At 50.8% G+C, this 25734-nt stretch overlaps 3 protein-coding genes across 5 annotated transcripts; 1 reads left to right on the top strand and 2 right to left on the bottom strand.

The window, feature by feature from the left end:
- Positions 1-161: 161 nt before the first annotated feature.
- AUP1 (ancient ubiquitous protein 1) lies at positions 162-3450 on the bottom strand. Of its 2 annotated transcripts, none has more exons than XR_001138069.1 (12): positions 3065-3450; positions 2847-2984; positions 2613-2763; positions 2234-2418; positions 1906-1978; positions 1737-1810; positions 1454-1520; positions 1251-1353; positions 991-1110; positions 762-877; positions 453-633; positions 162-348 (listed from the first exon to the last, which is right to left on the bottom strand). XR_001138069.1 is itself a non-coding variant. In XM_012658194.1 (12 exons), the coding sequence occupies exons 1-12, from the start codon at positions 3112-3114 to the stop codon at positions 312-314; spliced, it is 1233 nt and encodes a 410-aa protein (XP_012513648.1). In that variant the 5' UTR covers positions 3115-3449; the 3' UTR covers positions 162-311. The 2 variants fall into 2 exon arrangements, 1 of the variants encoding a protein (XP_012513648.1); XM_012658194.1 differs by having other exon boundaries at positions 453-571; positions 3065-3449.
- Positions 3065-7011, top strand: HTRA2 (HtrA serine peptidase 2). Its single transcript, XM_012658193.1, has 8 exons — positions 3065-3993; positions 4096-4300; positions 4390-4584; positions 4822-4854; positions 5416-5521; positions 5679-5748; positions 6447-6542; positions 6644-7011. Exons 1-8 carry the CDS (start codon positions 3488-3490, stop codon positions 6807-6809), a joined length of 1377 nt encoding a protein of 458 aa, XP_012513647.1. The 5' UTR covers positions 3065-3487; the 3' UTR covers positions 6810-7011.
- LOXL3 (lysyl oxidase-like 3) lies at positions 6269-25734 on the bottom strand. Of its 2 annotated transcripts, XM_012658191.1 has the most exons (14): positions 25687-25734; positions 23999-24323; positions 22279-22442; positions 21467-21681; positions 10236-10455; positions 9816-9996; positions 9518-9672; positions 9104-9271; positions 8806-8968; positions 8358-8601; positions 8140-8255; positions 7924-8060; positions 7707-7818; positions 6269-7504 (listed from the first exon to the last, which is right to left on the bottom strand). In XM_012658191.1, the coding sequence occupies exons 2-14, from the start codon at positions 24309-24311 to the stop codon at positions 7431-7433; spliced, it is 2262 nt and encodes a 753-aa protein (XP_012513645.1). In that variant the 5' UTR covers positions 24312-24323; positions 25687-25734; the 3' UTR covers positions 6269-7430. The 2 variants fall into 2 exon arrangements, with proteins under 2 accessions (XP_012513645.1, XP_012513646.1); XM_012658192.1 differs by lacking the exons at positions 10236-10455; positions 22279-22442; positions 23999-24323; positions 25687-25734.

Below are 25734 nucleotides of genomic sequence, written 5' to 3'. Positions count from 1 at the left end.
AATTCAGTTACACTCTTCTCTTGGCATGAGGAGGTGATTTCAGACAGTTCCATTCTAACCACCCCCCACAAACCTACAAGAGGACTCTCGCCCTGTTCTCTTCAACCAAGGGAAAAGAAACCTGCTCACGAGACTTCTGAGACCCATAGAGACAACAGAGACCTTGAGTGAAAACCCTGAATTTAATGTGATATCGGGGGAGCCTCATCCCTCCCTTTTTACCACCCACCCATCCGGCCTGTTGTGAGTTGGGCCAGGGCTGCCCCCAGTCTCCGTCCTGCGGCTCTGGGTGCCATTCTGTTCCTTTAAGCTCAGTTAGCCTCCTGGGCTTGTCTCTCTGTGAATCTCCTGTAGGACATAGGAAAAGATGTTGCATGGGCTTTACCATATTAGCTCCATATTTCCCTTCTCCAATTTGCCCCTTCCTACTCATTGACCTCTAACCCCCTCACCTTCTTGCATATTCATATAGTGCTTGCTTGCGCTCCTGCAGACTCTCCTGCCGGGCCCAGGAAGACTTGGCAAATGTTAGCGCTGTGGGCTGAGGGGTCACCGGGCCAGAGCTGGGGAACTGAGGTGATCACAATGTCAGAGGGCTTGCGAAGTCATCATCATTAAACACGCATCGAATGCCTACTTTGCAAGAGAGGCACTGTGCTAGGGTCTCAGGATCAAAACACAAGAGACCAGGGATAAGGGGAAGTATGCAGATTGCCCCAACCCAACCCAAGTCTTAGACCTTACCATTTCCTGGGTCTCACCTTGGTGGCAGAGGCTGTGGATAGAGACTGAGTTCCCTCAGTGATGTCTTCAGGCATAAAAGCTACAGCCCCCTCAAGCAGATTAGTGATGGTCAAATCTACACAGCCAGTTCTGGCTAAGAAGAAGGGAGGAGCAAGGAGAAGTCCCTTCCCTGTTCGCCTTCTTCCTTCACAACCCACTGTTCCTCCCTGTGCCTGTCTCCCTGTGTGGGGCCCCTCTTTTCCGTACCCAGGTCTCTCTGGATGACACCCAGTGGCACGTGGGGCAAAACCTCCTTGACTCTCTGAGCCAGAGTTGCCAGCTGCACATCAGGAGAAGGACCAGGGGAGGGAGGAAAAGATGACTGGGCTGAAGAAAAAAATCAGAAATATGGTAAGTAGAGAACTAGGAGAAAGGAGAGGATGACTAACTAGTACAGGAATTGGGAAGAAATCACAACAGGCTGGAAAAAAAAAACCCCAAAAGTTTTCTGTATAGAGACCACATACCTGACTGGGGGCGCAATCTAGGGTGTCTTTGTCGCTTCATGTGCTCTGCTTTGTCTGCTGGAGTGAGCCGTGTCCCTGTCTGCCCCAATTCCTTGGCCAATAGCTAGGGAGAATTGGAAGGCTAGAGTGTCAAGATTTCAAGGCTTCTTCCCCCAGTCCCTAACCCGGGACCCCACCTCCACCCTGCCTGTGTACTCTACTACCTGTTGTACACGGAGTGCAAACTCCTCATTCCCCTCCCCCAGTTGGCGATGAACAGGACGAAGCCACCTGTAAAAAACAATCCGGGACTATGTTGGGGACACTTGGGGTAGAGGCTACCACCCCTTCCCCACCTTGGTACCTCTTCTCATGATAAGGGTGGGGAGATAGTTGCCTCTGTAGTAGAAACTTGACATTAAAAGATCTACAAATGGACAGGGCAGAGGCCACTTGACCTTGAGGTGAGCCTCTCCCCAGCCACCAAAAAGTGAGGGCAGTTAATACCTTACTTGATACACCGTGAAAGGGACGAAAAGTGACCACAGCAGTTCTGAGACCCAGGAGGCATCTGACACCGTCTGAGGGGAGGGCATGAAGTGAGGCCTAAGCCAGGGCCAGGAGTGGGAAACTTCCCCTCCATGCCCCAGAGATTCCCTGTCCAACACACACTCACCACAGAGACCAGGGGTCTCTGAACTTGCAGGGTAAGAGGTTGTACCACATCATGGATAGAAAATGGCCAGGAACTAGAAGAAGGAGAGAGTGGGATGGGAGTCCAGGCAGCCCAGTCAGCAGCTCATACCTGACTTAAAACAGGTAACTGTCAAACTGTACAAGTAGATAAATAGGGAATAAAGAATTCAGGGGAAAGAGCTAAAAGTGGACAGAAAGGAAATGAACTAGGGATGGAGGGGATTAGAGGCTGAAGAAGGTTGTGAAAACCCAAGGGCCCACAGCTTGACTATCTACCCAGTTGGCACCAGATACCTGTGCTCACCCACCTGAAGTGCAGAAGCCCCTCCCGACCATTGGTGGCTTCTTCCTCAGGAAATAGCAGCAGAGGGGTGGGGGGAAGCCTCGTGGAAGCACAGAATCTCTTGAGTGACTCCACCAACTCCCCCCGCCCATCCATCTCCATGAAGCCGCGAGACCAGCACACAAAGCTAGGGGAACTATTGAGTAGAGGCTGGGAATGGGGAGGAGAGAAAGCAAGAAGAAAAAAATGGAGGGAAATGAGAAAAACTGACATGTGGGGTAGAGGAGTGGGGCTGGGCGTTAGGCTCAGTATCCCCTATGGGAAACCCGCGTGGGGAGAGGGGAAGCCTTGAGCTGGGCCCCAGAAAACCGCCCCAACGTGTTCTCGGCCTCGCCCCCACTCACGGTGCTACAGGTGGTGAGCAGATTGACTATGTTGTGGTCGAAAGGTGTCACGTGGTTGGAAATGAGGACCCTGACCCGGTGATCCCGGAGTCCAGAGTCCTCCTGCCGAGCCACGAGCCCCAGCACCGCACACATGGTCCGTACCACGAACCTGGAGACACAAGCGTTGGTAACTGTGCGGCCTCAGGCCGGGCCCAGCCCTGACACTCACTACCCGAGCGTTGGAGTCGGAACCTGCGAAGGACGCTGTCTGGCAGCGCGCAGCTGACCAAGAAGACGTGGATCCCGAGAAAGAGTCGCAGGACCAGGAGGCAGAATCCGACTGGCGCGTAGAGCAGCAGCGCGAGGAGCAGGAAGCCGTCACCCGGGAGCCTGGGGTTGAGGGGCGAGGTGACAGGGCGCCGAAAGACAAGAGGACGCAAGAGCCTGACTCTTCCCGCCGGGGCTCTTACCGGTGGGAGTCAAAGAGCCGCTCCGGCCCCGGCGCTGGAGGAAGCTCCATCGCAGCTGCCTCAGGAGTGCCGGGTCGCCGCCGCCATCTTCGCACCCGGCCGCAGGGGCTCCTGGGAAGGCGGAGTCTTTGGGCATCAGCCCAGTGTACCGGGACCCGAAGTCCAGAGGCGCCCCGGAAGGGCTAGCAGTCCCAGCATGCCCCGCGTCCTCTTGGGTCGCCTCAGAACTCGCGTCCCGCGAGGACCACAACTCCCGGCATTCGCGGGGCGAGGGAGGAGCCGGCCTCCCAGAATCCTGGGTCCCGGCGTGCTCTTCTGGAGGACTTCAGGTACCGGCGTGCCCCGCGTCCTACAGTCTGCCTGCTCGCGTCCTGGGCGCCGCCTCTGAGTAGGGCGGGCGAAGAGGCAGCCGAGGCGGAGCTGATGGCTGCGCTGAGGGCGGGGCGGGGTGCAGGCTGGAGCCTCCGGGGATGGCGGGCTTTGGGGGGAACTCATTGGGGGAAGGGACCCTTGTTGACCCCTGACCTCCGGACCCTGCTGACGTCAGGAAGTTCTGACCCCCGGGCCCGGGTGACTTATGGGACCCCCAGTTTCCGGGCCCAGTTGTCTGTGGGGGTCCCTGAACCCCGGGCATGTCTGACGTCTGGGACCCCGGATCCCCGGGCACGACTGACTGCGGGAACCCCAGATCCCCGGACCCGGGAGATCTCGGGGACCCCCGGAACCTGTCCGCGCGCGTGGCTGGCGGTGGCGCTGGGCGCTGGGGGGGCAGTGCTGTTGTTGTTGTGGGGCGGAGGTCGGGGTCCCCCGGCCGTCCTCGCTGCGGTCCCCGCCCCACCGCCCACCTCTCCCCGGAGCCAGTACAACTTCATCGCAGACGTGGTGGAGAAGACTGCACCTGCCGTGGTCTATATCGAGATCCTGGATAGGTAATGGTGGGGTAGACCGGGAGGCACTCAAACCACAGGCCGGAGGGCAGGCGAGCAGAAGGGGTCAGAGCCTCCTCACATGCGTGCTTTCCCCCATCCTAGGCACCCTTTCTCGGGCCGTGAAGTCCCTATCTCAAACGGCTCAGGATTCGTGGTGGCTGCCGACGGGCTCATCGTCACCAACGCCCATGTGGTGGCTGATCGGCGCAGAGTCCGTGTGAGGCTGCCTAGCGGCGACACATATGAGGCCATGGTCACCGCTGTGGATCCCGTGGCAGATATCGCCACGCTGAGGATTCAGACCAAGGTGGGGAGCAGGGTGGGCCAGGTCTGGTTGGAGCTGTTTATTTGCGCTCATCTCCAAATGACGGGTCTTTTCTACCCATTCTGCTTTAGGAGCCTCTCCCCACACTGCCTCTGGGACGCTCAGCAGATGTCCGGCAAGGGGAGTTTGTTGTTGCCATGGGAAGTCCCTTTGCACTGCAGAACACGATCACATCCGGCATTGTTAGCTCTGCTCAGCGTCCAGCCAGAGACCTGGGACTCCCCCAAACCAATGTGGAATACATTCAGACTGATGCAGCTATTGATGTGCGTCCTGATATGAGAGAAATGACAAACTAGGTTGGGGGAGTGGGGAGAGGCTGTGTGACACAGGCACCAACTGATAAGTGGTGGATGAGCCTGTATGCAGAGGTTGGGCTACAAATGTAGCCATTCATTCATGAGCTAGGAAAGGAGAGAATTTGGAGAAAGTACCTAAGTCCTGGTTATGTCCCCAGGCTTAGGATCCTCATATCTTGTCTATGTTTTTTCCTTGTTCTGCAGTTCGGAAACTCTGGAGGTCCCCTGGTTAACCTGGTGAGTGGGACATCCTTCCTTCCAAGAATTCCTGCCCCAGGTCAGTGTGAGAAGAGTGGGTTTTCCCTAATGCAAGGATGTTGGACAAGTTTCTGAGCAGTCTTTTTTTTTTTTTTTTTGAGACAGAGTCTCACTGTGTTGCCCGGGCTAGAGTGCCGTGGCGTCATCCTAGCTCACAGCAACCTCAAACTCCTGGGCTCAAGCGATCCTCCTGCCTCAGCCTCCCGAGTAGCTGAGACTACAGGCATGCACCACCATGCCCGGCTAATTTTTTCTATATATTTTTAGTTGTCCGATTAATTTCTTTCTATTTTTAGTAGAGACGGGGTCTCGCTCTTGCTCAGGCTGGTTTCGAACTCCTGAGCTCAAACAATCCGCCCGCCTCGGCCTCCCAGAGAGCTAGGATTACAGGCATGAGCCACCGTGCCTGGCCCTGAGCAGTCTTTTGTTGGCTGTCTCCCAGTAATCAACACTCCCTGACACTCATTGATACTCTTGTTCAGGTGCCCCCATCCCCTACCATCTATTTGGGCTAGGGAACAGGGGGCTGTGTCCCTGCAGGATGGGGAGGTGATTGGAGTGAACACCATGAAGGTCACAGCTGGAATCTCCTTTGCCATCCCTTCTGATCGCCTTCGAGAGTTTCTGCGTCGTGGGGAAAAGAAGAGTAAGCCTGACTTATGGGGAAAGGGGTTCCTTTAAAGTGGCGGGTGGGACACAGGGGAGGGTCCTTCATTGGGCCTTGATGGAGGGTGGTCTATTGGGAGGAGAGGAAAGGGAAGGAAGGATGTAGCTGGGTGGGCTCATTTGTTCCTCTGTCATAGATTCCTGGTTTGGAATCAGCGAGTCCCAGCGCCGCTACATTGGGGTGATGATGCTGACTCTGACTCCCAGGTATGAGCATTATAGGTAGTGATATGTTGTATGTCCATTGTAATCAGTGGTGGGCAACTGGCACCTCTCTTGAGCTTTGTTCTCATTTCTGTTTATCTAAGATGAGCTGCCTCACACTTGGAGCTATCACAGGAGCAGACCCTTCTCATAATCCTGACTTTCTTACCATATTTCATGTTGCGCTGTCACCAGATTGATTTCATCCTGTTACTGCTTTGATTTAAAGCCTTTAATCCATTAACCTGGCATTGAAGGGCCACTTTCCATCTATCTCTAAATCAGCCTTCCAGACCTGGCTGCTGTTACTTCCTACGTGAATACTCTGTTTTAGCCAAGCTGATCTCCTGATTTCCTACTGCCATGTTTTTTATTTATGCTGTTCTTGTTTTATATAATTAACATCAGACCCATCCTTTTAGCTTAGTTTAAGTTCTACTCCCTCCTTAAAGTTTCTCTAAGTATTCTAGAATGACATTCGTGCTATTGATTTAACACTGTGTGTCATTTGGAATTAGTCATCTTTTATGTACCTATCCCACTTCATAACTGCTAGCAGGCAGAAAATGAATTGCCGTTGTATCTGTAGAACCTAGTGTATGTCCTGTGCATATATTTGTGTGTCAATGAGAGACTTGAGGTAAATTCAAGGTGGGGAGAGTGCCTGTGTGTGGCTAATAGAGTGATCTGTGTACTTTCAGCATCCTTGCTGAGCTACAGCTTCGAGAACCAAGCTTCCCTGATGTTCAACATGGTGTACTCATCCACAAAGTCATCCTGGGCTCCCCAGCACACCGGTGAGGAAGAGACTGCACTGTGAGGTGGAGATGAGTGAGGTGTGCATGTGTCCTTGAACTGGGCTGTCTGTTCCCTCCTTTCTCTCTGTCTTTCTCCATAGGGCTGGTCTACGGCCTGGTGATGTGATTTTGGCCATTGGGGAGCAGCTGGTACAAAATGCTGAAGATGTTTACGAAGCTGTTCGAACCCAATCCCAGCTGGCAGTGCGGATCCGACGGGGATCAGAAACACTGACCTTATATGTGACCCCTGAGGTCACAGAATGAATGGATTAGCAAGAGTATGAGGCTCCTGCTCTGATTTCCTCCTTGCTGTCCTAGCCTTGGCTCTGAGGGCACCTGGACAGAGGATTAAATGACCCAGTGGGGGGCAGGTCCCTCCAACCACCAGCACCAATCCCTGGGCTCTGAAGAATCACAAAAACACTTTTTATATAAAATAAAATTATACCTAGCAACATGTTATAGTCAAAAATGAAGGGGGGGCTGGATCTTTTCCCCCACCGAAAGGCTAGAGGTAAAGCTGTATCCCCCTGAACTTAGGAGAGGTACTGGAGCTGACCATCTGGACCTCCCTATTGAAGAAAATGAACTGCTGCCATTTGTTGTCCTGGCCAGTTAGTCAGGTGCTGCTCTTTGTGGTTTGCTCTGCTCGGTGCTGGGCCTGGGAGCAAAGATTCCCCATGCTAGGCTGCAGAAACACACAGCTGGCCTATAAAGGAGGATGATATCTTCTGCATGACAGTTTCACATCCATAGTGCACAGCTAGATGAGTTCAGTGGGCCTGCTGACATCAGGGGTTCTGTGGTAAGCTCCTGAGGTAATGGCAGCCTCAGACCCCTGCCATTAGGGGCCAGTGGTGGTTTGCAGAGGAGGGTGGTGGCACTTTAGATGATCTGGTTGCTGGTCTGGCCAGGGTAGCGCTCAAACCTCCTGTTGGCCTCTTCACTGAAGGCATCACCTGCAGAGTGGATAAGCAGTTTTGGAGGCGCCCTGCACAGACACAGGAAGACAGACCCATTGCAGGGGAGGGTGGGTAGAAGTGGAGAGACTGAGAGCTCCAGAGGTGGGTTGGAAGACGCAGAAACAACTTAGGGAAAAGAGAATGAAAGCCTTTCCCTTCCATCCCCTAGTCTTCCTGGGTTGCTCTTCCCATCAAATACCAATGTGGCAGTTGTGCACCCAGATGCGATGTCCATCATATTTGCAGTTACATTTCATTGCGTTGTTGGTGAAGTCACTCTCTGCTACTTCAAAATTTGGGTTGATGACCACCTGTGAGTGAGAGAAAGGCCATTTAACCCAGGTGCAAGCCTCAGATCCAAAGGTGTCTTTAATACTCCTCCCACTTGCCGTCTAGAAGCCTCAGACTCCAGGCACCTGGAGAATGTAGTTTCCTGGCTTCACATCTGTGATGTCAATCCATTGACAGTCGATGTCATGCCGGTAGAGATCCCAGCAACCCACGGTGATGCCCTGCTCTCCAAAGTTGGCACACTCGTACCTCTTGGAGACATCTGCAGGGATTGGCACATGTCAGTGTAAGGCAAGGCTGTGTGATGGAGGTGCCGTAGTCCACTCCAGGCCCCAACTCACCCTCCTGACACTCAGTGTCTTCTAGACAGAAACTGGCTTTGTGGCCCTCAGCCACCTTGGTGCCATTTAGGGTCAGGATATCGTAGTGAGTGAAGATGTCCATACTGTGGTAGTGCCTGTGGGGACAAGGTAACTCCTGTTTCCTGCTCTGCCCCCAGCAGGCTTGCTCCATCCATCCCCGTGGCCTTGCCCTTCTACTTGACCCTCTACCCTCTCACCCATGGCACTCGTGCCACACCCAGGAGTGGCGCCCAGCTTTGGGCCTGAAGTCAGCTCGTCCCAGGTTGTGGATCTGGGAGGAGAATCGGAGCAGACGCCGGTGGCCATAGGGCCAGTTGGCTGAGCGGGCCGAGCTGGCTAGGCAGTTCTCTTCTGCAGCACAGTACAGCATGTGCAGGGGCCGGTCCTCGATATAGGCGGTCTCCTGCACCAGTGCTGAGTGCAGCAGCAGATCTGATGCGGCTGCACCGAAAAAGGAAGGCGAGTGTTAGAAGTCACTGCTGAGGGTCAGGGACAGATAGGGGTGCTTCCATCCCTCCCTAGAGTGTGTGAGATTGGTTTTCCACAGGGAAGGATTACCCCTCCAGATTATAGTCCCTTCTTCCCTACAAAGGGGTGATTCAGAGCCTCCCTTCCTTGGCTTGCATCACCCTACCCTTCACTCACTCTCAGAACAGATGACTCCAGCAGTGAAGCGGGTCTCTGTCCTCTTGCAGGTGATGTGGGTGCCATGATGGGTGCACTGGTCCAGGGACAGCTCAGTCCCTGTGCAGCGCACTCCACTCATCACCACCTCTGTTATGTTTCCGGAGTCCCAGTACCATGTCTCCTGGGGACATATGGAGGTGTTTGTGTGAGGCCCTGATGTCCAGCTCCTGGGCCAAGGGAATCATTTCCACAGTCCTCTGTCCAAAACACAGGCTTTGGAGACAACAGCTTTGGCTCCCCTCTCCTTCCCACTCACCTGCAGGCCGTGGTTGGCATAGCCCAGACCAAGTTGCCTACAGGCCACCATGGCCTCCAGTGTCCCCCAATCATCTCCACAGATGAGGCCCCAGCGAAGGGACCCAGGTCCCCCTACTTGCACCTCGACTCGCCCCTCATGTCGGCTGCGGCCCCCACTGAGTCGGATCTGTAGTGACACAGAATGGAAGCGCTGGGGGAAGATTTTGGAGTCGGGTGGTGGAAGTCTGCAACATGGATGTGGCCAAAGAGTGATTTAGAGGCACATAGAGGGCTAGCAAGTAGTGGGTCAGGTAGGAGCTACAGGATGGCAGGGCCTGGGGCAGCGGGCTGGGGCTATCAGACTGCAGATTGGAGGTCAGGACTGGACAAGGTGCGAGATAGAGACTGAACCAAGGTGGAAAGTATGACTGACCTTGGCCTCCACCCCAATGTAGGGTAGGTTGCATCGGACTGCAGCATCCCGGCTATGGGAACAGTCGTCAGCTGTGATGTTTTTGTGGGGGCACTTCCAGAGGGAGGGCTCCTGTCCAGAGCATCGAACTTCACTCAAGTGGATGGCACCCATGCCTAGGGTCAGAAGTCAAAGATCAGAAGGTTGTAACTAGGCCTTCATTTTATGACCAGGGGACTCCTAGCCTGCCCAAGGAATGTACCCCCCAGGAGTGTGTACCTCCTCCTTCCCTCTCCCTCCCATCTCCATGCCCCCTCACCCTGCCCCATGCGGGCACCACTCAGAGCTTCTCGAGCACTCCCGAAGCCCAGCTCCCGACACACCACGCTGGCTGCCTGCAGGTCCCACTTGCGGTCACAGACTGTGCCCCACGTGCCAGCCTTCAGGACTTCCACCCGGCCCTCTCCAGGGTGGGCTCCACCCTTTAGACGCACACGGGCCTATAGAAAAGAAAGACGTGCCCAACAGAGGTGAATGGAAACATCGGCATGGAAAGGGCTCAGTAGACCTGGGAGATGAATGAGATTTGGTGGGAGGGAGTGGGTGGTATCAGGTCTGTGGCCCACCCCATGGAAGGCTCCTTTCTGTTCTCAAAGGTCAAGGCTGTGCTTAGTCAGGGGGTGGCCAGGCTAGGGGGTTCTCCACCTGGATGGGAAAGGTCATAGTCACTGTCACACACCTCCCCCTGAGGCTTCGACTGTTGTTGCTTCTTCTGGCCACTGGACGCCGCGTAGAGAGGGCCTGGTACACAGCTCACCACCGCAGGGGCCCCCCCAGGGCACCTGGTGGTGTCATTGGCACGATAGAACTCCAGGGAACAGAGGGAGAGGTGGGCCTCCGTGCCCACGCACGCCACCCCATGCAGACCAAAGGAGTGTTGCTGCCGCTGGGCCAGCAGCCTGGGGGGATAGGAGTGAGGTGCAGTAGGGTAAAACAATGCTCCTGCCTCTTGGCCCCACACCCTCCTCCCACTCCATGCCTCCACCATCCCCCCAACCTTTCATAACCACTTTATCCTCTTCTTCCCCCCTTCTATGTTTCCCTGGGGAGAGACAAAGGGATTGCTCAGTTTCCAGGCTGAAAGAGCCTCAACTACCCAGACAGGTGGGTCCTTGGGGACTTTCTGCAGCAGAAGAACCCTAAAGGGAGAATGGCTAGTCTTGACTTGCCTGATGGAAACCTTGTTCCAAGTGGTTTCAGGCTGCTGGCCCTAAAGGAGGCCAAGGCTAAGGCTGCCGTTCAAATAGGATGGGAAAATACCCCGCTGGAAGAGATGGTCAGGAAGAGTGGCTGATGTGACAGGAGGCCAAGGCGAGCAGATCCTTCTATTATGCTGAGACTGAAATAACTGAATGAGTCAGGATGCAAAGGACTGAGGAAGTCTTCAATCTAAATGGCTTCCAGGCCAGAGACTCTGTAGGACAGATTATGCTGGGCAGTCATAGGAAGAACAGACCAGAGGGTGGACCACAGGAAGGACTGGCACTGACATACGCAGGACACACACAATTTGAGGGAAACGTGACTGGAGAAGGAAGGTGGATGTGAATAACTGGCAAAGACAGCCTAGGACCTGAGCTGAGCTGCGTAAGTTTTTAATGAGGTGCTCCATGCTCCTGCAATTTAAACATAACAGAGTGTCCCACAGCCATCTGAGCAGGAAAATGGGACTTAACTAGAGATGTGAAAGCTTGGAAATGCTGCAGAGATGTTTGAGAGACTGAGGGGACTTCTTTGTCGATACCAATGAGATGACAGACTGCAGTGAGGCCTGTGGAGGAGAGAGGTGCACTTTCCCAGAACAGCTGGGTGCAGCCCAGAGAGCAAGGGAAGCAGATGAGGCCTGGCACTGTGGAGTGGGCCTATGAGGCTGATGTGGTTGTGAATTATTGAGTAATGTGCCCCATCACTTGATGTTAGAGGAAGGAAGGAATATGGCGACTTGAAGCCATTGGCTAGGAAGACACGAGAAGGGAAAGTTTACAAACGACACAGACAAAGGAAGCCTGGAGACTTTACAGAATACCTTTGGAAGCTCAGGATAAATGGATCCTGAAGATCAAAGAGATCAGGCACTCTCCCAAAGTCCTGTTTGGCTGAAAATAAAAGTCAAAGAGGCCATCACAGGAAAAAGACATCTATCTTCTAAACACCCTCCTCCCCTTTCCCTACAATGAGCAAAATAAAAACGACAGTGTGTGCTTTAATGTGGGGGTCAGGGAAGGCCAGAGTGTGGCCCTGCTGTGCACAGATGACCCTAAGCCAGAGGGCACTACAAGAGCTCCTTTGAAACCACCAGAGGGAGAAGCTGGGGAATGAGAGTCTCAGGGAACCAGGGCCGAGACTGGACTTTGCTGAGGAGAGGAGGGGAGAAAGGGGGGAACTCTCTCTACTTCAGCCCCTGCTGCAGAAGTTATCAGAGAGACTTTCAATGTGCAAACTGCCTTCAGAAGACAAGTTAGATGTGATCACTGGGGCTGGAAACTTTCCACTCCCTTGAGTTCTGAAGGAGCCCAGGAGGAAAACTGTGGAACTGGGTGCCTAATTGTGTAAACTGAGCCAGAGAGGCAGGGGCTGTCAATCCGACTCCATCCTGGTAAAGGTTCCAAAGGGGAACCTGAGTCTTACTCCATCTGGAGTAAGCTGGTAGCACTTATTTTTTAAAATTAATCAAATAAAAGTAGGATGGGAACACTGATCCCTTAGACAAACTTAACCACTTGAGGAAGAGCCAAATATGGCATCTGAAGGAGCAAAGCACCAGATTATCTCCTAGAACTCACCGGAGAGCTAAATAAACCTGTGGAAAAAGGGTAGTCAGAGGATGAAGAAACCCCCGAAACCCTATGACAAACATAATTCCCCAGCCCAACATCCCCAGGCCAGCCTTACTTAACATCTCGGAACATGATCTGGAAGGTGATTTGTAACAGCTGCTGCTCCTCCACCTCTTGGTCAGCTTTTTGCCAAAGTCCTCTTGGCCTGACTACAGCCGGACTCCCCCACTTCCTAACTCTCTGCTCCCCTCCTTTCCACCCAACCTAAGCCTTATTTACCTCTTGATTGGCCCCCTGCCCACTCGGGGTTTGGGTCTGACTTTAAGCTTGGTGATTGGTCTGCAAAAAGGAGAAAGAAGTTGGTGGAGGTATGGTTAATGTGGCCCGGGGAAGGTAGAAGTTTCTTTTTCTGTTTCTGGGCAGGACTTTTCATGCAGTGTGGGAGGGGGCAAAGCGAAGGATGGCCGGTTTCTCCCCATACACTGCTGAACACCACTGAGCTGTATTTCAGGAACTCATGCTGCTGGATTCAGCAATAGTGGTGGGAACTCCAGTTATGTCAGTGCGGGTGCGGGAGAGGCGAGGGAAGAGGCAAGGTGCAGGGAAGAGAGAAAACAGGAATGCCGGTGAACTAAGGGAGGTCGGGGAGTAGGAATGCAGGTGGCTGAGGCTGGAGTCCAAGCTCTTTGGGGAAAGTTTAAAGATGGCAAGCTTCTCCTCAGCTGTTCTGACATTATTTCCTCCTTGTGTTCCCTAAGATCGAAGCTTGCACATCCCCATGCCTGCTCCCTTCGCCTCCCCCCAGGAACGGCCATTTTCCAGTCACATCCCTAATCCATCAGCTTGGGTTCTGGGATGGACATGGATAGGCTGCCATCCATCCATCCACCTCCTGGGGCCACAGGGGCGAGCAGGAGGTCCCGGGGCTCTTGCCCCTTTACCTTCCAAGGGGCTTGGGGCGTCGGGCCGAGGCTTTGGCCGCTCGCTTCCTCAACTTTCTGTGAGGATAAGACAATAGTAGTCAGGATCAGTGTAGAAGCAATTGGAAAAGGCTGGTGCAGCTAGGACCAGAGCAAGATTTCTCTTCCAGCAGTCAGAAAGGGTTCCTGATGGCAGGATATTATAATGTCAGATACTCCCAAGGCCCTACCCTTCGTAGCTGTTTGGCCTCATAAGCACATGACCAGGTGGGTGAGCAGCAAGTGAAGGCCATGGACTCCGGACATACATGCCAGGACCCCCAGAAATTAGCTAAGGCAGATGGGGCAAAGGCTCCTGGGTCCAGACATTAGTGCTAAACCTCAGCTGAGGGCTAAGGGGAAAGTTGTTAGGATTGTTAGAATTGCCAGACTGACCAAACTAGGAGAGAGCTAGCCTGGGTCAAGTCCTGGGAAGCTGACTGTATCTTTTTATTCTTGGATGCTCTCCTTAAGAAAGGCTTTTGGCATGTCCAGGCCTGAGGCTACTGGACTAGGACCAAGGACCAAGGCTGAATCTCCAAGGATGTTAACTTGGTTTGACTGTGGAGCAAAAGGCGGGCTCCTTAGGATGGCAGCACCCTTTCCTCTCAAGTTCCAAATGAGCTCACCTCTCAAACTTACTTCCAGGGAAATAAATCTTACTTCTTTTTAACTGGCCTAAATAACTGACTTATTTCATTCTTCAAGAGGTTTCCTTAAGTCTAATGTCTTAATGGAAACAGATACTAGGGGTCTGTTTCTCTTCCCATTCTCCCTTTTATTTTGAAGACTTTAATTATAGTCAATTTTTGTCCTGTCCAACCGTGTACAGATGATGTGTCTGTCTTTTTAAATTTATGGAATTCCGTGTTATCATTTTTTTTGGGGGGGGGGACAGAGTCTCACTCTTTGCCCCAGGTGGCGTACAGTGGCATCATCACAGCTCACCAAAACCTCCAACTCCTAGGCTCAAGTGATCCTCCTGCCTCAGCCTCTGGAGTAGCTGGGACTACAGGCACATGCCACCACACTCAGCTTATTTTTTTCTATTTTTAGTAGAGAGAGGTCTTGCTCTTCCTTAGGCTGATCTCAAACTCCTGACCTCTAGCGATCCTCCTGCCTCTATCTCCCAGAGTGCTAGGATTATAGGCATGAGCCACCGAGTCCAGCCTCTCTTTTTTTTTTAAAGAGACAAGGTCTCATTCTGTTGCCTGGCTGGAGTGATTATGATTACAGGCATGAGCCACTGCGCCCAGCCCATTATCATCTTAATTATCCTTTCTTTGAAAGCTGCTGTTTATCTGGAGGAGTCATATTTCAACATAGTACAGTTGGCCCTCTGTATCCATGGGTTCTGCATCCATGGATTCAACCAACTGCAGGCTGAAACTATATTAAAAAATGTGTCTTACTGAACATGTAAGAATTTTTTCTTGTCATTCTCTAAACAATACAGTGTAACAACCATTTACATGGCATTTACATTGTATTAGGTATTACAAGTAATCTAGAGATGATCTACAGTATATGGAGGATGTGCACATATTATATGCAAATACGACACCATTTTCTATCAGAGACTTGAGCATCCTCAGATTTTGGTAGCCTTCGGAGGTACTGTGAACAAACTCCCAAAGGTACTGAATGACTGTTTATGTGTGAAGATGTACTAGGATTTTAATATATGTATGTATTTAAAATAGGTCAGAAGCTGTTTGGTATTTCCTGCCCCAGGTTCTTCCTGAGGATGTAGTTAGTTGGTCTATTTGTCAAAACATCCAATATGGGCCGGGTGTGGTGGCTTACACCTGTAATCCTAGCACTCTGAGAGGCCTAGGCACGAGGATCACTTGAGCTCAGGAGTTTGAGACCAGCCTGAGCAAGAGTGAGACCCTGTCTCTACCAAAAACAGAAAAATTAGCCAGGTGTGGTAGCACATGCCTGTAGTCCCAGCTACTCAGGAGGCTGAGACAGGAGGATCGCTTGAGCCCAGAGGGTGGGGATTGCAGTGAGCTATGATGACACCACTGCAGTCTGGCCAGGGCGACAAAGGGAAACTCTGTCTCAAACAAACAAAAACACATCCAATATGTCTAACATTCCTACCAGAGAGTCTACAACTCTTGGGTCCCTTTCCTGAGACATTACTAAAAGTTAGAACCTTTCATTTTATAAATGTGGTCTAAAACTTAATGTCTTTCTCTCAAACATGCCTAAAATGTCTAAAATGAAATACACTTGGTACCTTCTTTTACTAATCAACCCAGGAAGATCATGTTGATCTCTGGAGTAGTACTCGGAAAAAATTAGTATTATCTGCAAATTTGAAATACTTCCTCTTTATTTAAGGACTTTATATATTGTAAGTTATATTATTTATATGTATACATACATATATAATATTTCATACACATATGAGTTTAGAACCTTTTATCTTATAAGGTATAAGTTATATTAATGACTTCGTTCTTATTTAAGATCAGTGCTGATATTTTCTTTGATTTACATTTTTTTTTTGAGACAGAATCTTGTTCTGTCGCCCGAGCTAGAGCGCTGTGGTGTCAGCCTAGCTCACTGCAACCTCAAACTCCTGGGCTCAAGCGATTCTCCTCTCTCAGCCTCCTGAGTAGCTGGGACTACAGGCACATGCCACCATGCCTGGCTAATTTTTTCTATTTTTAGTAGACATGAGGTCTTGCTGTTGCTCAGGCTGGTCTGGAACTCCTGACCTCAAGCAATCCTAGTGACTCGGCCTCCCAGAGTGCTAGGATTACAGGTGTGAGCCCAACCTTGATTTACATTTCTTTATTCACAGATGTGCTTCTTTCCCCCTATCATTTGTTCCCCCCTTCAACCATTAAACATAAAAATCTGTCTACATCTGCATATCCTTTTCTCATTCCCCCCAAACATCTCTCTTCTCTAAGGCCACTCCCCCAAATGTTTCTGAATTCCACCTCTTATAATCCTTCTCTCTTGCACATAACTGTTCCTTCTCAATTGAATCCTTTTAAATACATTCAAATCACTCCTACCCCCACTCACATACCCTCTATCCCAAATCTCTCCTCCTCTTCATAGCAAAATTTTTCAAGAGTTGTCAATATTCACCATCTCTATATCCTCTGTTTCCATTCATTCCTTAACTCATGTCCTCTGGTTTTCCCTACCCATTTTTCTGCAAACTTCCATGTTGTTAAATCCAGTGGACATTTTTCAGTCTTCATCTGACTGACCTCTCTGCAACATCTGACTCTGCTGCCCTTACTCCTTCCTAGGCTGCCATACACTACAATAGCCTGGTTTTATTCCTATTTCTGGTTGCTCTTTCTTGGTCTTCTTTGCAGGCTCCTCCCCTATCTGGTCATTTACATTTTCGGAGCTCTGTCTTAGGCATTCTTCTCTTTTCACACCATATATGGTCCTCTCTTTATATGGTCTCATTCACACCCAACCTTGTATATTTCACTGCCTTCTTGGTGTTTCTAGGTAGAGATCTTGAAGTCATCTAAACTGTAATGTAGGTCCAAAAAATAAACATAATTTTCTGAGCAAAATCCACTCCAGAAACCTAGGAGTCAACCTCAATTTCTCCCTTCTTTGGCTCCCAAAGTCAATCAATAACCAAGTCCTGTCCATTTTACTTCCTAAATCTCTCTCCAATCCATTCACTCTTGCTCCTCTCCAAATCATTCTCAGAAATGCAGTCAAAATGATCTTTTGGAATCACAAACCTGATCATGTCATCTTACAACCTTCCTCATTAAAACACTTCAATAGATTCCCAACCCTTTTATCACGAAGACCCGAATCCTTAACATGGCCTATAAGGTCTTCTGTGATCTGATGCCTAATTACCTCTCTCATCATTTTTTCACCTTTGTCTTCTCAGCACCTTGCATAATGCTTGGCAAATAGTAGGAGTTCAATAAATATCTGTCAAACTAAAATGAATTAGAAGAATGACTCCTTAAACAGAACTGAAGTTCTTACAGCCTCGGTTTCATTACCTGTAAAAGTAAATAGTTCAATTATCTGTACTTCCTTTTCCTCTTCTAAAATTCTATGACTTTCACATGTTCTAGGGTGGAACTACCAAAACAAGTGTAAAAATGATAGATACTTTCGATTTTCTCATTTTCTAAATCCTACTGGCTTCCTCTAAAAGCCAGAAGATCAATTTGGTTTTCTTTAAGGAGGGGCAGAGTTGTTCATAACTCTCCTGCCTGTTTTTCACAACCGTATTACTTATGAGAATGCTCCCTCTGCTTGGCTTGACCTGGACAGAAGATTCGTGACACGTCCCCACCACAGAATCTCCCGGACTCCTGTAATCTCTTTCCCCACTGACAATGACCTCTGTGCTTTAGTGTATCTCTTTCCCCAGCCTTCATACCCCAGCCTCAGTATGAGATTCCAGTGCACACAGCAAATATTTCTAATCTCTGAAAATTACTTCAGGCTGTGCATACCTGGGGACAACTCCTGTGTCTCAAACTTCCCAAGGATGGCCCATCCCTAAAGCCAGTTCATATCAACTTGAAGCCCTGAGATGCCTGATGGTACCACTCTTCTCTCAGGCAGCCTCAGAATCATTTTAGGTGTCTCTTCTCTCATTCTCTATATCCTATTAGTCATCCTACATCAATTTCACCCTATCTCCCTGATCTCTTAATATTTAAGTTCCCCAAGTTTCAGTCCTTGGGCCTGAACCTCTTTCTCTCTCTCTTTAAAATTTACAGTCACTTCCTCGGTGATGTGTGTCAGGACTTCATATACTTTTATTCAACTGAACTCCAGAGTCGTATATCCAATTTGTCTGACTTAGCCTCACCATTTCAATGTCTTAAAGAACCTCAAATTATACAGGTCCAAAACCAAGTTCCTACCCTCCACCCCAGCCCTGTCTCCACATGAAACATGCTCCACCCGCTATGGTCCTTATCAGATGAGGCCAATTGCATACTTAGCTGAGACCAAAAACCTTGGCATCATCTTAACTCCTCTTTCTAACACCACAATGAATCTATCAGCAAATCCTCTTGGCTCTACCTTCAACAATATGCAGAATTTGATCATTTCTCACAACTTTCACTGGTCATCTTCAGTTTTCACATTCTTTACTTGGCTTTCGGGAGACAATAACGTTCTAACTAGCCCTCTTGCTTCTACTGCATCCACTACTGTCCATTCTTAACAAAGCAGGACTTTGAAAATGGATGTCTAATGTCACACTTTTACTCAAAATGTTTCCTTATCTCACACAGAGTGAAACTGAGAGTCTCACAAATGACCCTGCATCATCTGGCCCCTTATTCTTTTCCTATCACCTCCTACATTGCATCTCCTACGATTTTTTCCTTTGTTCACTCAGCTCCAGCCACAATGGCCTCCTGGAGAATGACAAGAATGTCTTCTTCCCTCCCCAGCCACACACACACACACACACACACACACACACACACACAGTCTCCAGACTATTTTCATTTCTGATCCTTCTTCCTGGAAATATTTGTCTAGATGTCTGCATAGCTTGCGCCCTCACCTCCTTTAAGTTTTTTCTCAAATGATGCCTTCTCAGAGAGGCCTTCCCTGACCACTGTGTTTAAAACTGTAATTCCACTCGCACATCTTAACCCCTTCCCGGCTTTATTTTTACCCATCGCACTCTTTATCATCCTTACATTTTATATTTTTACTTACTTGCTTTCAGATTGTCCCCTAGTCCATGAGATCAGGGATTTTTGTCCGTTTTGTTTGCTGTTGAACCCTAGTGTCTACGACAGTACGGGGTACACAGTAGAGTCTCAATAAATAAATACTGGACAAATGAATCTCTACACCTTTGCTCATGCCATCCTACTCACTTGAAATGATGGCTATTTAAATCCTACTAATCTTTCAGAACCTGGTGTTAGGTAAAAGACAAGCACAGAGAAAGAAATACAGCCCCAAGATGGATGACAGTAGAGGAGCACAGCACAGTTGTTTCAATACAGTTCGAGTCTCCAGACCAGATAAAATGTATTCCTCAGGGCTGAAAGTATTTTCAGATGAGTCTCAGAGCCAAGGCAAAGAACATTTGACCAAGTATGGAAAAGACTGGAGACTAGATAATGTACTGGTTAAAAAAAAAAAAAAGGATTCCTCCATTTTTCAATCTACAGATAAGTAATATTCTAGAATAAGTTATTAAATATGAAGTTTGTGCACATTTAGGAAAAATAGGGTGATCCTTAGAGACTTAAAAGGATTTCAATAAAAATAGGCTCAAACAATTATGATTTCGTTTACTAAAACGATTACTAAATTGGAAAGGATTACTAAATTGGAAAGTTGGAGAATGGCTGTGAACACAGTGTATCTGGATTTTCGCAAAGATTAACATTATAGACAAGAAATATATGTATAGATAAGGTGAAATGTTGGTTACACAATTGTTGTGTTCTGTTTCTTCCCAATTGGTTGAAAAAACATATTTTACAATTGATGAATAGAGGCTTGATGTAAATCTGGAGGAAAGTTTTGCAAGAATTGGACTTTGGTTTTGAACAGTTCAACAACGATTTTTTTTTTTTTTTTTTGAGACAGAGTCTCATTTTTTTTTTTTTTTTTTTGAGACAGAGTCTCACTGTGTTGCCCGGGCTAGAGTGCCGTGGCGTCATCCTAGCTCACAGCAACCTCAAACTCCTGGGCTCAAGCGATCCTTCTGCCTCAGCCTCCCGAGTAGCTGAGACTACAGGCATGCACCACCATGCCCAGCTAATTTTTTCTATGTATTTTTAGTTGTCCGATTAATTTCTTTCTATTTTTAGTAGAGACGGGGTCTCGCTCTTGCTCAAGCTGGTTTCGAACTCCTTAGCTCAAACAATCCGCCCGCCTCGGCCTCCCAGAGAGCTAGGATTACAGGCGTGAGCCACCGCGCCCTGCCAACAACGATTTTTATAGTCATTGCCATGAATGCTTAAGATGCTCATGTCTGTCCCCTAAAGGTTGCTGGAAGGGATGATTGAAAATCACATCAGGACTCAAGATAATCTCATGGGATCATCATGGCTTTTTTTATGGCTTTTAAATGATGGGATAAGCTCAACATGTATTTAGGTTCAAAAAACATGCTCTATCAGTATTAAGGATAAGGGTAGCCTCGAATTGGTTTTAGGTGATTAAAGTTCAATATAAGCAGTGGGATGCTGCCTCGAAAGCAACGCAAACTCGAGGCGTGCTTTAATCAAAGTCGAGCATTTCTGCAGTACCCTACCCTGATGGGACAGCATCTGAAATAGTGTGCCCAGTGGAAAGTCATCTAGACGTCAAGAGGCTTTTCAGCAAAAGATCTAAGGAAGAGCTTAAGAAAATGAGCATTTCTGGCTTGGAAAATATAAGATTATAGAGAGACGGTGTGAAGATTTCCAAATATTTGCCAGGCTCCCAATGGCTGTTTCTCAAAATGACCAAAATTAGATGCTTCAGGGAAAAGAGACGCTGCAAGTGCAGAACCGTTCACCAGGGCGATTCGTTACCCTGGAAGCTGGCGTGTGCAGCAGGGCTCCAGGGCAGGTGGAGACGCCTCGGCAGAGCGCGTTCTGGAAAACTTCCCCGGAGTCCCGATGGCTTGCGCGCTCATAGACGCGCCTGGGGGGCCGCCTGGGCCGAGGGCGGGGTCCGGTGTCTCCCGGCGCCCTCGGCTCCATCCGGGATCGGCACGGTGGCTGGGAAACGCCGCCCCGCCTGTGCCGGTCCCCAGGCCGCGGGCGGCCAGCTCCGCGCTGGACACACCCAGGCACCGCCTCCTGAGGCCGGCCGCGCCCTCGCTGGACCGGGAACCGCTGGCCGCGCCGGCGCCGTAACCGCCCGCGGGCCGGGGCGGGGCCTCGCCAGGCCCGCGCGCGCCGGGAGGCCGGAGGATCTGCCCGCTGATCCGCCGCGCCACCGCGCCACCGCATCCGGCCGGGACGCGCGAGAGCGGGGCCTCACTGCCCATTACAGACCCCATTGGGGAGCCCTTCATGGCCCCGCAAGATTTCCTCCAGCTTCGCAGCGGTCTCCCTGTTTGCCCACTACTCCAGACCCTCGGATCCCCCCAGTGCCCCGACCCTCCCAAAGGCGTCTCAACGCCGTTCCTCCGCGAGCACCCGCCCCCGGCACTCCATTCAGCGCCCGCGGCCCCTCACCTGTAGAAGGCCGTGTTGACCCTCTTTTCGCTAGGGAAGCCGAGCATCCCGCAGACCACGTGGCTGTTGTGGGCGCTCCAGCCTTTGTCACACACTTGCGACCAGCCATCAGGAAGCTTGACCTCAACCAGTCCCTCAGTCACGGGCAGGGGCCGCCTGCCCCACCCGACTCCTGGTCGCAGTCGCACTTCCTCCACTTGCGGGTTATGCTCCACCTGCGGACGGGGCCACAAGCAGGGGAGAGAATCCCAGTAGCACCTTTCACATGTCCTGTAAACCCAGCGGCGGGATGGGACTGAGCCAGGGCTGAGAAGAATGCCACGCCTGCCCTCAGTCTGGGGTGTGTGGACTCTCCTCCAGCCACGGGGGTGGCGGCTATGCTGTGCTCTGAGAAATGAAGGGAGCTGAGGGAGGAACACCCAACTCTGCCTGGAGCAGGAGGGAGGACTTCACAGAGGAAGCGGCTTTGAAGAAGGAGGAGAAAGTAAGAAGGGAGATGTTCCAGGACAGCTCAGTGTCTGAGGAAAGGGAGAGCACAGGACGCTCCCAGGGTGACCAGGCATGAAGTTGGAGAGGCTCAAGTCATTTTTTGTTCCTCGAATGCTAATGTTACCCGCCCCGGCCCCCTCCCCTGCCCCGCAATTTTACAGCACTGAGGAACTCTACCATTTGCTTTTCCATGCCTCCCGCCAATCCAAAGTATTCCACAGGGGCGTATGGGATCCCCTACTTCTAATATCTCCTCTAACCACCCCACAGTCCTCTCTGTCTGGCCATCCTGGGTGGTGTGTCTATGTCTGTGAACTACAGACCTCGATGACATTGGAGTCCTTGAAGCCAGGGAGGCGCTGGTCCTTGCAGATGACCCCGGCATCCTCATCATGGGTACAGTCACTGTTCCCCCAGCCCCGGGAGGCACATTCAGTCACACTCTGCTCAGTCCCAGTGCAGCCCAAGTTGTCCAGCCAGATGCGGCCTGTGGAAGGGGAGATGGGGGGACAGAGAAGCTTGGGGAGGTAGAATGAGGGAGATGGGGAGGTTGGGGAGAGTGAGCATGGGGGCCTCACACTTGGTCATAATGATCCCATTTTTCTCCTATGATGGGGATTTTCTGGTGGAGAAGAGACAGGGGACCCTAGAGGGGAATAGGAAAGAGGGCATAAGATTGACAGAAAGTTGGTGGTGATCTGGGGATACTCAAGAATTTGATAGGGCAAATAAAAACCAAGAATCAACACTGAAGCTCTGATCAGTCCTCATCCATCCAATGATAGCTACAACTGATCAAGTACCTATTATGTGCCAGCTGCTCTGCCATGGTGGGGACATACATGATCATTCTTAGAACAGAGCTGCCAGAGACTGTTTTATATGAAGAAACTAGGGTTCAGAGATGTTAAGTAACTTGCCTAGGACCACAGAGCCAATACATGGGGACTTAGGAGTTTGACGTATTGTGAGACTTGGAAATCGAAGATCCCTTCACCTCAGCCTTGCATTCTCCCACATGCCCGTCCTGTCTGTGCTGCCACTTAGCCCCTTGTTCTCTGTATGGACCCTAATGAGTATGACTGACTGCCTTTCATAATTGGGTGGAACCTCTAAGGTCATCTGTCCCAGCCATTGTGCAGGGACCCCTCATTCATATCATAACAGGATTTACCTAGCTTCTGCTGGGACACCTACATCCTGACCCACCAGACTTTGTAACCATCAGAAAGTCCTCCTACCTCTTGACTTTCCCTTAACAAATCCGATTCAGTCTTTTGATGCCATCCAGAAAAATCCCTCAGCCATATGATTGTCCTTCCCATATTTGAAGACAACCATTATGTAATTGCTACCCAAGGCATTTTGTTTCCGTACCAAACCCCTTGTTCTTTAGCTGTTCCTCCTAGAAACTTGGCTTCTGAATCTTTCACGTTTGGGCAGCTCTCCTCTGAAAGTATTTCCATTTTCTACTGTCCCTCTTAAAATGTAGCATCTACAAATGACACTTTGTTCAGTCTAGCCAGTGGGAATTGGGTGATCAACTGCAGGTTGCATCTGCTTCTGTCCACCCATCCCACTGTGGGCTCCCTTAGTCAGTTTTAGCTTGTTAGTTTTAGCTCTGGCCTGTAATCTGATTTTGTCAGCTCCAGTATCTGTGATGCCTTGTGGCTTTGGGACATCCAGACATTTACCTGTTCTCAGCTTCCCATGAAACCAACTCTAATCATACAGGGCTCACCTGTATCTGGGCTATCCTTGCTCATGGCTTTGTAGAATCATAGTGTTGTAGCAGAAAGGAACTTAGGGATCATCTAGTCATTTTGCACACAGGGCATCTGAGGTTCAGAGAAAGCACTGACTAGCCTAAGGTCACACAACTCTGAGAGTAACTATGGTGGTTGGTTTGTCATCCATGGGTACACTTGACACTGGCTGTTTTGGAGTTCTGTGTCCCTGTGTCTGTCCCATCCTGGTGTTCCTTCTCCCTGCACTTAGGTCACACTTAGGTAATACCTAGGCTATGCCTGGATCATGGCTCACCTGTTCCAGGGCCATATTTGGCACTGTGAGTCCAGCCTGTGGCCTCTGTAAAGCCCAGCTCTCGGCAGAGGACGTGGGCAGCCTGCAGCGTGAAGTCATCATCACAGATGGTGCCCCATTCACCAGCTCGCTGTATCTCCACGCGGCCCTCGTAGGGCTTCCTGGGGAAGCCAGCCAGCCGGAACCGCAACCCCTGGCTTCCGGCCCTCTTCTCAGGGTCCGTGGAAGGGGATGGGGACCCCAAGCACAAGCTGCACAGCAGGCACAGCCGCAGCCCCCACGGGCTCCGCTGCCAGGCACTGACAGGTAGCATGGCAGGGAAGGCCTGGGTGCCCCAGAGAGAAAGTATGTGTGAGAGAAACAAATTGAGCAAGGCCCAGAGTCAGAGAGAGAGAGAGAGAAATCATGAAAGGAAGACACTGAGTCAGACCAGAGACAGAGAGACAGCATGAGAGATAGAGCCTCAGGGACTGAGAGACATAGTGAGAGAGAAACACTAAATAAGGGCAGAGAGAGCGTCAAAGAGGCACAGCCTGAGAGACCCAGATTGGGGTGGAGGGAGATAGCTATGCTCTCCCTCCCTTTTGTAGATGATAAAACCCTCACAATTAGTTGTTCTGTCCCACATCTGTCCCTAGTTCTGCCATCATCATCTCCGTTACCCCCACTCACCAGAGATAAGACAGTGATTAGAGACCAAGGGTTGGAGAATGGTCAAGATAAAGAGAAAGAGACTGAGCAAGAGACACCCAGAGAGGACGACCCAGACAGACAGGATGTGAGAGGAAGGGGGACTGTGGGAACGAAAGGGAGAAAACCAAAAGAGACAGCAAAGAGACAGACAACGTTGAAGATGACAGAAGGTGACAGCAAAAGAACCAAGCACACAGTAGTGGGGAGGGAACGAGAGAGGCAGGCAACAGGTGAGGGGAGCGCAATTGACAAGAGCTAAGGAGCAGGCTGGGAGGGACCCAGATGACCCCATTTAGCCAGAGAGAGGACAGACAGCTGTACTGATTGTGGAGAGAGGCAGGCAAGGGGGCCCTAGGAGATCCTTGGATCTCGGATGCCCTGAATGGGAGTCCAGCCCCGAGTCCTATCTGGGCAGATTCCTAGGCAGCGAGGGTGACATCGAAGAATGTGTGGAGAACCCGCTGCACACCCTCCCAGGCACACAGGCTTTCAGATGCCCTTCGGGGTCAAGGGGCCCAGGAGGGCCAGGCCTCAAGCTGGGCGGGGGTGGGGTGGGGCTGTCTGAGCCTCCTGCCAACTCCACCATCGCTGTCTCCGGGCAACCGGAGGCCAGGCCGCTATGGGCTCCTTAGCCAAGGCCTGCTCTGTCTGGGGCTGAGAACAGCCCCTCCACAGCAGGGGCCTTCCTGAACATGCTTCCCCCAACCCAGACAAACAACCCAACAAGACAGCTTTGTTCTGGGGACGTTTTGGCTTGGGGGCCCAGGGGTAAGGCCTCACAGAGGAGCCCCCCCGCCTTTGGGCTCTCCTGCTCGCCCTTTTCGGAACACTCTGCTGCAGCCCCCACCCCCAGTATCTGCCTCCTCCCTCCACTCTCCTTGCGTCTCACTCCCCTTTGACAATAATCAAACTCGGTTAGTTGGCTTTCCCTCCCCTCGACTCCATCCCACACCACCCCATTTCGCTGCTCCCTCTCCATCCCCAGCTCTCCCTACCTTTGGTTGAGCAGGACCCTAAGGTCTGGGAGAAGAGTCCTGGTCCTG

This window comes from Propithecus coquereli, unplaced genomic scaffold (assembly GCF_000956105.1).
Source record: "Propithecus coquereli isolate 6110/MARCELLA unplaced genomic scaffold, Pcoq_1.0 Scaffold578, whole genome shotgun sequence".
Classification (NCBI taxonomy): domain Eukaryota; kingdom Metazoa; phylum Chordata; class Mammalia; order Primates; family Indriidae; genus Propithecus; species Propithecus coquereli.
Note: the sequence above shows the minus strand (reverse complement) of the source record. Positions and strands in the feature narration are given on the sequence as shown.

Bases quoted from the DNA above. Each gene is read 5' to 3' on its own strand.
- AUP1 (XM_012658194.1), bottom strand. From the start codon at position 3,114: ATGGAGCTTCCTCCAGCGCCGGGGCCGGAGCGGCTCTTTGACTCCCAC. The intron at 2,985-3,064 runs GTAAGAGCCCCG...CCTCAACCCCAG, and splicing joins CGGCTCTTTGACTCCCACCG to GCTCCCGGGTGACGGCTTCC. The intron at 1,979-2,233 runs GTGGGTGAGCAC...TCCTTCTTCTAG, and splicing joins GAGGGGCTTCTGCACTTCAG to TTCCTGGCCATTTTCTATCC.
- HTRA2 (XM_012658193.1), top strand. From the start codon at position 3,488: ATGGCTGCGCTGAGGGCGGGGCGGGGTGCAGGCTGGAGCCTCCGGGGA. The intron at 4,855-5,415 runs GTGAGTGGGACA...GTGTCCCTGCAG, and splicing joins GAGGTCCCCTGGTTAACCTG to GATGGGGAGGTGATTGGAGT. The intron at 6,543-6,643 runs GTGAGGAAGAGA...CTTTCTCCATAG, and splicing joins CTGGGCTCCCCAGCACACCG to GGCTGGTCTACGGCCTGGTG.
- LOXL3 (XM_012658191.1), bottom strand. From the start codon at position 24,311: ATGCTACCTGTCAGTGCCTGGCAGCGGAGCCCGTGGGGGCTGCGGCTG. The intron at 22,443-23,998 runs GTGAGCCATGAT...CCCCTTCCACAG, and splicing joins CAAATATGGCCCTGGAACAG to GCCGCATCTGGCTGGACAAC. The intron at 7,505-7,706 runs GTATTTGATGGG...TCCACTCTGCAG, and splicing joins GGTGCACAACTGCCACATTG to GTGATGCCTTCAGTGAAGAG.